The 13,205-nt window shown below is 39.6% G+C and overlaps 1 protein-coding gene across 2 annotated transcripts in view; it reads left to right on the forward strand.

The window, feature by feature from the left end:
* Window positions 1-397: 397 nt before the first annotated feature.
* gas2l3 (growth arrest-specific 2 like 3) overlaps window positions 398-13,205 on the forward strand; it is a 34,516-nt gene continuing 21,708 nt past the window's right edge. Inside the window, exons 1-2 of one of the 2 annotated variants that reach the window (XM_057855990.1) lie at window positions 398-548; window positions 10,903-10,958. In XM_057855990.1, the coding sequence (XP_057711973.1) occupies window positions 10,935-10,958 (24 nt within the window). In that variant the 5' untranslated portion in view covers window positions 398-548; window positions 10,903-10,934. Of the gene's footprint in view, window positions 549-10,100; window positions 10,246-10,902; window positions 10,959-13,205 lie in introns of those variants that run through there. The other variant, XM_057855991.1, reaches the window with a different exon arrangement.

A 13,205-nucleotide genomic window follows, 5' to 3' on the forward strand; every position in this document is an offset into this window, starting at 1 on the left:
ACCAGCAAAATCGGCAGTGCATCATATACTTGTTCTCCCCATTGTATATGTTACTCTGGCGCCCTCTGTTGCCAATGGCTTCATACGCATGTTGTTTTTTTCATAAGCATTTCGTTTTAAAGTTGAGGAAGGCAAGATAAAAGCCTTGAATTAATTTAACCTATGTTTTAGGATATTTTGAGACTTTTACATCTTTATACAACTTTTATATCCTCATACATGCATTATTTATAAATAACAATATACAGTACAAAGCACAAAAGTATTTTTTTTTCGACACTACGTTGTATCATGTCAAAAATTCCAATTTTGACTTTTTTTTTTCTATTCATCCAATTTTTGTGAATGGATTTTAAGGCAGGTGAACCAGATCACGCCCCCTCCAGATGCAGACTTGCCGTGATTGGCTGGTTCGAACAGCACACGCTTCACATCGGTTGATACCGCACTTCACTTGAAACGTTCCAAGTTTTCCAGAAGGAAAAGCCACTCACTTTGATGCAAATTGAAAGGATTTAAACGAAGAGTCGGATCTCTACAGTCTGGCGGTAAGTCTAAAATGCTGTGATTTTACGTGAAACGTGTTGAAAGTTGCAGTGATTCCACGATGCCTCGTGGAAGCACCATTTCCCATTAGTTGCATACACTGTTTGCTATGATTACTAAACAACCGGCGTTGTTTTAGATGTGGTAGCTCTTGTTTACTCACGTATTTGTCAATGATCGGCAGGTGAGAATAAACACTTAAGAGGATCAATGGTAGTCGATCTAATGTGAGTCTGCACTCGCTGAGATGATCACGTGAACGTTTTTCGGATGAAAGCGTCTAAAAGTATTCGTAACAACACTAATTTCGAGCAAAGTAATCACCACACTATTTTAGATCATATTGACGTGTATGGTTGGAAATGCACTCACAAGTTTACGTGCTGCATACTTGCTTTTCAAAGATAGATAGCTTTTACTGATAGACTCGGGGCCGGCCCAGCTTATACGCAGACTATGCAGCTGCTTAGGGCCCCTGACCACTAGGGCCCCCCCAATCTGGCAATTGTTTAATTTATATTCTATTTTGTTCACTACAGTTTGTAAAGATGTCCCGATCGATCGGGTCCGATCACGTCATTTTCAAAGCATCGGAATCGGCAAAAAAATATCGGACATGCCTTTTTTAATATATATACTGTATATATATTTTTTAAATTAGATCGTTTTCCAATTGTATTTACCGTTACAGACAAAATGTCTTACACTCATCCAGAGTCTTTAGTTTTGGCTTAAAGTAGGGCTATCAAATTTATCGCATTAACAGCGGTAATAACATTAAAATATTTAACGCAATTAACGCATGCGCTGCACTACCCACTCACACATTGTCGCGTTTAATCTATTATGGCACCGTTTTACGTATACATCGAGCTAAAAGGCAATGTAAAATGAGTAGAGAGAATTGTGGCAGCCTTTGAAGCCTTTTTTTTTTGTTGGCTAAAGCTTTACAATCCCTCTCTCAACAATTACAAATATTGTGGGAAGCAATGTGGGGAAGAAAGCTAGTAGTTGATCTTTTTCTTAACACCCTATGTTATTTCCCAACGCAGAGAAGATATATCAATTGGTACCACTACGCACAGTGGTACCACATGGTTGCACTTCCCGTCATGCATTTGGGCATCATAGATGGTTCACCACCAAACGTGCATCCAGTTTTGCACCTCCTTAACTGTTTTGACAGATCGTTCATGTAAAAGATGAATAAAATTGGAGATAGAATGATCCCCTGTCTGACTCCATTGCTGACTTGAAAGGGCAAAGACAAACATTACCAAAAAAAAAGGGGGGGGGGGAGAATGACTCTTCTGTTTCTTGAGGGAAAATGCAATTTCAGAGCAAATGCGAATGTTTTGCACCTGCCGGTGACTTCCTGTTGATTTTAGGGTATTTACGGGTCACTTCATATTAATGTTGGGGCATTTATGGGTCACTTCCTATTAGTTTTAAATAATAACCCTCTCAGGTTGGCGCAAGCTAAATCCATCTATCCATCTTAGTGCATACAGTAAGTACTAAATCAAAAACCTTCGTTATTATTATTTAATCAGTATTTAAGCCCTCTGCATTTTCAAAAAGTGTCACTCAGTATAGTATACATGTATTTATGTATTTATGTATTGTTCACTGCAGGCCACTGCCTCATTCATCATACAATGTGTCGTACTCGCCTAGAAACCTTCAATCATTCTGTCTTTTTTTGTTGCCATCTGCTTGATATTTGGCACGGTTCTTAGATTTTAGGCCAGGCGCAACCTTGAGAGACACAAATTAAACAAAAGCAAGCTTATGACTGAGTTAAATTGCACGTGACATAAATGGGCTGCAATGATGCGCGTGCATGGGCACAATGGAAATGATAATGAAAATGGCAGATTACCCCTCATTCATTATGTGTTTGTTGGGGGTTGCATTGTTTGTAGATAGAACTAGAGGACTGATATGCTGTTGGACATTGGTGTGCATCCATTTGTATAAGACTAAGTGATGTAATCGCTTAGCTGATGCTTGGTGTTAGTCACCCGAAATTAAAATAAGCCTTTGACGTGGTAGTACTCTTGCGTGTGGACCAAAATGAACTCTTTGAATGGATTTGGTTTTTTTTGCCCATCCAGTCATTTTGTTGTCTGGATTGATTAGTCAGCAATAGTTCAAATTTAATTTGGTGAGTCAGCTGCTCTTATGAGATTTTAGTTTTGAGTTAATTTCTTAATTTGCTTGTCTGATTTGATCATCGCTTTAGTTCTGTAGTTGATATAATATGTATCATAATGTTTATTTCTTCCGTTTCAGTGATATAAGTGGTAACATGACAAAGTTACTGTGTGATCATTTTAAAAATTAAGGTTGTTCCGATCATGTTTTTTTGCTCCCGATCCGATCGTTTTAGTTTGAGTATCTGCCGATCCCGATATTTCCCGATCCGATTGCTTTTTTTTTTTGCTCCCGATTCAATTCCAATCATTCCCGATAATTTTTCCCGATCATATACATTTTGGCAATGCATTAAGAAAAAAATGAATAAAACTCGGACGAATATATACATTCAACATACAGTACATAAGTACTGTATTTGTTTATTATGACAATAAATCCTCAAGATGGCATTTACATTATTAACATTCTTTCTGTGAGAGGGATCCACGGATAGAAAGACTAATAACTTTGTATATTGTGACTAAATATTGCCATCTAGTGTATTTGTTGAGCTTTCAGTAAATGATACTGTAGTCATGCCCAAATGCATGATGGGAAGTGGAACCATGACTGTGCGTAGTGTTATCAATTGATATATCCTCTCTGCGTTGGCAAATAACATAAAGTGTTAAAATAAAGATCAATTGCTACCTTGCTTCCCCACATTGCTTCCCACGACATTTCTAATGATAGGGAGAGGGATTGTAAGGTTTTAGCCAATTAAAAAAAGGCTCCAAAGGCTGCCAAAATTCACTCTACTCATTTTACGCTGCCTGTTACCTCTCTATATAGGTAAAACGGCACCATTACAGATTGAGCGCGACAATGTGAGAGTGGGTCGTGCAGCGCATGCATTAATTGCGTTAAATATTTTAACATGATACATTTTTTGCAAATTGCTCCCGTTGTACTCGTATGTCTGACGTCGCCACCTCATGATCATCCATCAGAACCATTTAGATTGTCTTGTGAGGCTGGATAGATCCAATTGATTTCCTGAGGCGATGACTTAACGGCCATTAGTTGGCCTTTTGTGTGTTTAGGAAGAAGGTCAGAACAGTCGAATGGAAAGTTGGAAATGTTATCACGCCATTTTTTAAATCCAATCTAGAATCTGTTCTCGTTGTCATGTCGGAGAAAGAATTGTGAACAGTCAGCAGGAACTGGATTACAAACGCCAAAGTGGGCCCGATGGCGTGTCGTGAGCTGTGGATTAGCATCAACAAATCAAAATGGGATTGGCAGGTGGCTACCATTCCTTGAAGCCTTTAAGATGAGCTTTACCTCCACCGTTTCACCTTGGAAACGCCAATTTGCACGTCTGCGAATGTCTTTCACTTGTATGCACTTGTACATATTTACTTTGTCATTCTCCCCTTTTAAAAAGACCCGGGCCCCATCTGTATTGAGAAAGGGGAAGCTCGGTTGTAAATGAAACACTCTTCTGACAGGATAATTAAGTCCAGACACAAAAGGCTCAGCGGGAAGGGGGAGTTGGTTTTCTCCAAGGGAAAGTCAGGGCGAGCAGAGCTCGGGGACTTGGGGAAGTGTGCAGAAGGTTCATTCGGCTGTGGTCCTGGCCACCAGCCACCTAACAGGGTGCCTACGTGGGACCTTTGCAAATGTTACCCAACCTCATTTTTTTCATCAGGTTACCAAGCTGAGGTCATTTTAACTCCACCGACCTCATTAGGTTGCATTTTAGGTGCAGGAAAAAGCAGCGTGAAGGTCGGTGTGTGCTAGGGCTGGGTGATATGGCCTTATGTACGTATCACGATAAATTGAGCAGATTTACCTCGATAACGATTAATGACGATAAATTCGCCCAAGCGGACTGTTATATAATTTGAAAATTTGAATCAATGCATGGAATACAAGTTAACGGTTTCTCGTTACATTTATTTACCAGCTTTCAATTTAACAATTGCACATGCTGTCTAAACATTAAGTATTAAAAAAATCTTGTAAACAAAAAGAATTGTAGTGTGAACATTTATAACGGCGTGTATGACTTGAAAAATGTACAAGAGTTTACTTAATGTCGGGTGAAAGTTTGGCAAAGCTAACTTAAGCCCGACTCCATCCTTTTTACTTGTAGCTTTAGCCGCTAGCGTTAGCCTACCGGGCTTCTGTTTGTTTGGCTTCCTGAAAACCACGTGACTCCATACGTAAGCACACTGTCTGCTTTCTTAAAGGGGAATGAACATAGCCGAACAATACAGAGTCAAAGCGGGATGAAAAGACTATATTTTCTTGTTTTATTAAATTACCGAATTTACTGACATGGTCAAAATGACGTCTGTCATCGTGAAGAATTTCGGTGACGGTAAATTTTCGGTCTACCGCCCTGCTCTAGTGTGTGCTCAAAGCAGAAGATGCCTTTTTGGATTTTGTAAAAAAAAAAGAAAAAAAAAAAGTGACTCGTATAATGTTTTAAAGCACTTGTCATTGGGAATATTTTGCCGTTTTTTTTTTTTTTTTCCCCAAAGAAATGATGAAATATGACATTTCCAGCTTTCAAAAGGGAGTTGGTACAAAGGGTTAAGACTAAGGTCAACGCGCACAGTTTCGCCTTTTGGCCGGGTTGTCGGGGTCTCGCCTGCCTGGGTCGGTGGAGCTGCGCCAGCACGGGTTCAGCGGTTCGGCTGGCGTGATTTCGGCAATCTGGGTAAAAGGTCAGATTCCTTCAATGGGCATTACTGAATGCTTATGACAGATGTCATTAAGTGTCATCCGGCAAATTACGTCACTAACTCCATTTATGTCCAGCTTGGATACGCTACATCCATTCAAAAGTGAGATGATTTGCTGGATGACACCAAAAGTCATCGGTTATAAGCATTTATGCTCATGACAGTGTCATGTTAAAATTATGGTTGTCTTATGACAGTCTTATGGCGCCGGTGGGACCTTTGCAAATTTTTTCATCAGGTTACCGAGCTGAGGTCATTTTAACTCCACCGACCTCATTAGGTTGCATTTTAAGTGCAGGAAAAAGCAGCGTGAAGGTCGGTGTGTGCTCAAAGCAGAACATGCCTTTTTGGATTTTGTAAGAAAAAAAATGACTCGTATAATGTTTTAAAGCACTTGTCATCGCGGATATTTTGCTGTGTTTCTTAATTTCCTGGGAACATTCACAAACATACCAAGTGCCCTTAAAACCACACGTGGGCCAGCTCTATTATTTGTTGCTCATGTTTGGAGTCCCCACGGCATTCTTGGTGCAGAGTGGTGTAAAATCAAACGGACACTCGTCCGGAACGTTCTACTTTTAACTCCTTACATAATGTGTTCTGCTTTTATATTCATTTGGCGGCACGTAGTACGCACAAGCGCATCCCGGCTGCGTGTGCGCGCCACGTGCTTGCGAAGCGTCGTCGAGGTTGATGGTTTTGCTGTCTGGAATAGCGTTGATCCTCTTAACTGATTAGTGGTTGCGACTAAAGAGAGGGGAGGCGACCTGCGTGGGAGGCGTACGGACAGATGTCTAACCCCCCCCTAAACTTCACGCACGCTTTCCTAACATCCTTGTTTATTTCAGGCATGGAGGGCTATAAAGAGTAGAGCTGGGAATCTTTGGGAACATAACGATTCGATTACGATTCAGAGGCTTTTTTTTTTAAATAATGTTTTGTACATTAAACAGCTGTCCCGATCGATCGGGTCCAATCACGTCATTTTCAAAGTATCGGAACCGGCAAAAAAATATCGGACATGCCTTTTTTTGATATATATATATATATATATATATATATATTTTTTTTTTAATTTAATTAAATCGTTTTCTAATTGTATTTAACGTTACAGACAGAATGTGTTACACTCATCCAGAGTCTTTGGTTATCAAATTTATCGCGTTAACGGCGAGAATGAATATTTTTTACATTTATCACGTTACAATATTTAACGCAATTAACGCATGCGCTGCACGACCCACTCACGCATTGTCGCGTTTAATCAATAATGCCGCTGTTTTACCCATACAGTATATAGAGCTAAAAGGCAGCGTAAAATGAGTAGAGTGAATTTTGGCAGCCTTTGGAGCCTTTTTTTAATTGGCTAAAGCCTTACAATACCTCTCCCAACGATTAGAAATATCGTGGGAAGCAATGTGGGGAAGAAAGGTAGTAGTTGATCTTTTTCTTAACACCCTATGTTATGGTTGCACTTCCCATCATGCATTTGGGCAGAACAGTTAAATGGCTACAGTATCATTTACTGAAAGCTCAACAAATACACTAGATGGCAATATTTAGTTACAATATACAAAGTCACATTTATCCTTTAAGAATTACAAGTCTTTCTATCCGTGGATCCCTCTTTTTTTTTTTTTTTTTTCTTTCATGTTTTGTACATTAGTTCCAAAATTGTTCAATTATCCTGTCAGGCTAAACCAAACTACTATTTCAGTATCAAGTTATCATATAACAGTAAACAAATATACAAAAATAACAGTAAACGAAAAACTCCAGTCCCCATTCTGTATCAGCAGCTTTAAACTACATTCAATTATTTTGATTTTGTGAATCAACTGTTAGAGTTGTTAAAATTGCTCCCGTTATTCCATAATTACCCTTCTGGCCGGTTTGCCAGGGTCTCGCCAGCCCAGATCGTTGGATCTGCGCCAGTGCGGGTCTGGCGGTTCGGCTGGGGCGATCCCGGCGGTCTGGCTAGAAGGTCAGATTCCTTCAATCTGGTGTGTGGTAGTATGAATAATAAATCCAACTGCTAGATTGGGAAATTGTCAACACAATTCAAGCATTGTCTAGAAATGAAATGTCACCCAGAGTGAAGGGAGATTGACATTTCAGAGGAAAGGAACAGTCCACATTTCATCAACATCCCTCCAAATGACATGAAACTGTTGTGTGCAACTGGATCCATGACAAAGCTGGGTGTGCAAAGACAAAAACGTGTGTTGTGGTGGTGGTGAACTTGGGAGTGGCCCTGCTAAACCCCAGCACGCAAATTCTATGATGGCTTCCAGGAAGAGAAAATGTCCAACAATGTTAACTCTCTTCCCTTGTAATATTGACCACCTTTGAAGGCAAGAGGCTGCCAGCCTCTGCCAGTTCAAATAGATTGGACGTCTCACGCCATTACATCCCTGAAACATAATAATCATAGCCAATGGTGGGCCAACACGCGTAGATCAAAAATACAACAATTCCCAATTCAAATGGATTGAACGTCAGTAGCGGTTTCTCAACTAGAACACTTACTCAATACCCATAAAATCCTATTTAAGCACTGACAAATTATTCGGTGCTTTCAGCATTCTATGACTGGACTGAGCTGTTCTGAATTCCAGGGATTAACAGAGTAAATGACGCATAGAAACCTGGGATTCAAAGATCGGATTTCGGTTGAGCAACCTGCACTTCTCGTTGAGGAAATTGACAGCTTTGTTTTAGGTTTAATCCCTTGAGAAAAGCTGCTATCTGAAACCTGGCTGAAAGAACCACGTCTATTAAGACAATCAGATGTGTTTTTTCAGACGCATTACTATTGTGAAATATGTATTTTGAGTAGGGTTGTTCCGATCATGTTTTTTTGCTCCCGATCCGATCCCGATCGTTTTAGTTTGAGTATCTGCCGATCCCGATATTTCCCGATCCGATTGCTTTTTTTGCTCCCGATTCAATTCCAATCATTCCCGATAATTTTTCCCGATCATATACATTTTGGCAATGCATTTAGAAAAAAATGACTAAAACTCGGACGACTATATACATTCAACATACAGTACATAAGTATTGTATTTGTTTATTATGACAATAAATTCTCAAGATGGCATTTACATCATTAACATTCTTTCTGTGAGAGGGATCCACGGATAGAAAGACTTGTAATTCTTAAAGGATAAATGTGACTTTGTATATTGTAACTAAATATTGCCATCTAGTGTATTTGTTGAGCTTTCAGTAAATGATACTGTAGCCATTTAACTGTTCTGCCCAAATGCATGATGGGAAGTGCAACCATAACATCGGGTGTTAAGAAAAAGATCAACTACTACCTTTCTTCCCCACATTGCTTCCCACGATATTTCTAATCGTTGGGAGAGGTATTGTAAGGCTTTAGCCAATTAAAAAAAGGCTCCAAAGGCTGCCAAAATTCACTCTACTCATTTTACGCTGCCTTTTAGCTCTATATACTGTATGGGTAAAACGGCGGCATTATTGATTAAACGCGACAATGCGTGAGTGGGTCGTGCAGCGCATGCGTTAATTGCGTTAAATATTGTAACGTGATAAATGTAAAAAATATTCATTCTCGCCATTAACGCGATAAATTTGATACACTCATCCAGAGTCTTTGGTTAACACATTATGTCTGTAACGTTAAATACAATTAGAAAACGATTTAGTTTAAATATATATATATATATATATATATATATATATCAAAAAAAGGCATGTCAGATATTTTTTTGCCGATTCCGATACTTTGAAAATAACGTGATCGGACACGATCGATCGGGACATCTCTATAATGTACTTTCTGTTGATTTTAGGGCATTTACAGGTAACTTCCTTTTGAGTCACTGCCTATTCATTTGTGGGATTCCCGGCTCACTTCCTGTTCTGTAACCGAAAATCAACAAGAATTGCCCATAAAATGCCCCAAAATAAACAGGAAGTGACTAAAAATCAACAGGTATATGGCCCAAAATGACTCTTTGCCAGGCATCAATTGGCTGCCACTCATGGCTATAGAAGTGGGAGGGGCCTGCTTGAAGTGGGAGGGGTTCATTTGCTGCCACCCTCCCAGTTCAAATGGATTAGACGTAAACTTAAAGCAGAAGGATGAAGATAGCTTGTTTTTCTGTTTATTAGCTGTTTTGTAGAATGATTTCCTGACCAATGTATCGATAATCGCTGTATTGCTATATCGTGAGATCATCGTTATCGTGAGCTTCATATCGGAAATCGTATCGTATCGGGAGGTACCAAGGGGTTCCCACCCCTACTATTAAGTGTGTTAGAGTCATGCAAACAGTTAGACGGTGCCTACGAGAAAAGGTACTCTCTTTCACACGACCCCCCCCCCCCCTCACGAAAATGAGATTCAAACCAGAGGTTAATGAATGAAGGTGTGAAAAGGATGTCAAGGTTTGCTCCACTGTCACACCTCCTGTTTCCAGTTTCATTCCGTCCTATGACAGCCTCTTTAGGGAGTTCCTGGTTTGCCCTGTGGCTAGGAGATGTAAATTTTGTGTGTGGGGCAACGGAAACAATGCAGGCTTTGTGAGAGGGAGTTTGAAGGGGTAGCCCTGGCTCAGCCGAGCAAAGGCACTTCATTAGTCAGGGCCCTCCTTTTGCACCTCCTCCAGCCCCCTCCCTCGCAGTCATCTCTCGCCGCTCACTCGTGCGTTGCCACTTTGGCCGGACAGCGTGCCGCGAATACACTTAGCAGAGACGGGAATGCGTTTATCACACTAAGAGGAGCCGCGAAGTGCATTTCCATCACTTGGTCCTTTACTGTTTTTACTCCAAGGTGAGTGATAATGTCATCGTAATCTTGTGCAGATAATGACAGCACTGGCATTTGATTGTAAGGTTATATAAGGTGACGTTCGTAAAGGAGGGATGCTGCTGTTGATGTTGGAGGAGGGGGACTATTGCCTCAGCTGTGTTGACCAAATTATCAGTGTTATTAGGACCTTCATGCTGTGATTGCTTTCCTCCCCCATTCCCATCCAGCACACTCCCCCCTTTGACAAACACTCTCACACATACAACCTCAGGGACAGTTGAGGGTAATCCTTCACATCCTGTGTGGGAAAGGGCAAAAAAGGAGCACCGACACTAACGTCACTTCCTCGTGAGAAAGTCATAAACCCATTTCTTTTCATATCCATCACTGATGGATGAAGGCGTGATTGTGGACTGTGACTAATTAAGAACCATGTACAATCAGAAGACTAAACTGAATTGAGTGACCGACGGAATTCCTCATTGACCCACATTTGAGAATCGCAGTAACAAAAAGATAATTGTCGAAGAAGAAACTTAAGACCGTTCGTAAAACTAGGCCAGGAAGTCATGATTGTAAATTATAGTGACCCTTCGTTACTTGGAAAAATGAGGACCTTTGACCTTGAATCTGTTTTATATATTTGAAATAATTTTGTGAATATTTTTTTCCCCTCAGAATGAAGAGGTGAATCATCTGTGATTGCAGTCATGGCTGTCCAGACGGGCATCCAGGTGAGTTTGAAGCAACGATCCAGTCAAATTAATCTCAACGTAAAACAAAAATCAACTAGGGCTGGGCGATATGGCCTTAAGTACGTATCGCGGTAAATTGAGCAGATTCACCTCGATAACGATAAATGACAATAAATTCATCCAAGCGGACTGTTATATAATTTGAAAATCTGAATCCGTGCATGAAATACAAAATAACCGTTTCTCGTTGATTTATTTATCAATTTAACATATTGAGCAATTGTACATGCAATCTAAACATCGAGTATGTAATTTTTTTGTAAACTATAATAATTAGAGATGTCCCGATCGTTCGGCATCCCGATCGATCGGGGCCGATCGCGTCATTTTCAAAGTGTCGGAATCGGCAAAAAAATATCGGCCATGCCTTTTTTTAATATATATGTATTTTTTAATTAAATCGTTTTCTAATTGTATTTAACGTTACAGATATAATACGTTACACTCATCCAGAGTCTTTAGTTGAGGCTTAAGGTAGGATTATCAAATTTATTCCGATAACGGCGGTAATTAATTTTTTAAAAAAAGTATCACGTTAAAATATTTAACGCAATTAATGCATGCACTGCATGACCCACTCACGCATTGTTGCACTCAATCTGTATTGGCGCTGTTTTACCTATGTAGAGAGATAAAAAGGCAGCGTAAAATGAGTAGAGTGAATTTTGGCAGCCTTTGAAGCCTTTTTTTAATTGGCTAAAGCCTTACAATCCCTCTCCCTACGATTAGAAATATCATGCAATGTGGGGAAGCAAGGTAGCAATTGATCTTTTTCTTAACACCTTATGTTATTTCCCAACGCAGAGAAGCTATATGAATTGCTAGCACTATGCACAGTCATGGTTCCACTTCCCATCATGCATTGGGGCATGCCTGCAGTATCATTTACTGAAAGCTCAACAAATACATTAGATGGCAATATTTAGTCACAATATACAAAGTCACAAGTCTCACAGAAAGAATGTTAATAATGTAAATGCCATCTTGAGGATTTATTGTCATAATAAACAAATACAGTACTTATGTACTGTATGTTGAATGTATATATTCGTCCGAGTTTTATTCATTTTTTTCTTAATGCATTTCCAAAATGTATATGATCGGGAAAATTTTTCGGGAATGATTGGAATTGAATCGGGAGCAAAAAAAAGCAATCGGATCGGGAAATATCGGGATCGGCAGACACTCAAACTATAACAATTGGGATCAGATCGGGAGCAAAAAAAAAAACATGATCGGAACAACCCTAGTTTTCAGTCAAAGGTCTGAGATGTCTTGAATAGATTGTCAAAATAAAAAATATATTGCTTTAGGTGAAATGTAACTGATTGTATTACACGCGTGCATATCATATTAAATCAAAACATTTGCGACTTTGAGGTCCTCCTACCCACTAGTCAAGTCTCTGTTTTTATGATGTCATCAGCATACTATGTACAGCTCCTAGTTATTTTGATTCCATAAAAAAAAAGTAGACATCTGTCTATCACTCGGCAAGTGAAGCAAGCCCACCTTGTGTCGCAACACGCAGTTGTTGTTCTCGTTCTGCATGTCTGGCGTTCCGCTGTCGGGACTCCGAGGAGTATCTTTTGCACATTTTTGGGAGGGGTGCCTGGAATGCGAGCCGAACTTTTTTCTTCCACTCCCAGCAACGAATGTTAGCCATGCAAAAAATCCAAAACAACAAATGTCTCAAACTACATTTTAACATTGCTCCTAATGGGATGCAATCAAATGTATCTACTGTAATTTTCAGACTATAAAACGCTACTTTTTTCCTTCAGTTTGAATCCTGCGGCTTATAGTCCAATGCGGCTTATTTGTTGATTTATTTGTGTTAATAGGTCGCACTTTATTTGACAGCGGTGTCATAAGACTGTCATAGGACCGTCACAATTATGACATGACACTATCATGGGCATTACTGAATGCTTTTCACAGATGTCATTAGGTGTCATCTGGCAAATTATGTCACTAACTCCATTTATGTCCAGCTTGGATCTTTTGCATCTATTCAAAAGTGAGATAATTTTCTGGATAACAATAAATGACATCTGTTATAAGCATTCATTAGTGCTCATGACAGTGTCATGTCATAATTATGATTGTCTAATGACAGTCTTATGGCACCACTGTCAAAATGTTACCAAATACCATAACTAGCAATTAATGAAACAATTGGAACAGTAACTGAAGAATTAATTAGCACAGAACATGGATTTTGAT

This window comes from Corythoichthys intestinalis, chromosome 13, assembly GCF_030265065.1.
Source record: "Corythoichthys intestinalis isolate RoL2023-P3 chromosome 13, ASM3026506v1, whole genome shotgun sequence".
In the NCBI taxonomy this organism is placed as follows: domain Eukaryota; kingdom Metazoa; phylum Chordata; class Actinopteri; order Syngnathiformes; family Syngnathidae; genus Corythoichthys; species Corythoichthys intestinalis.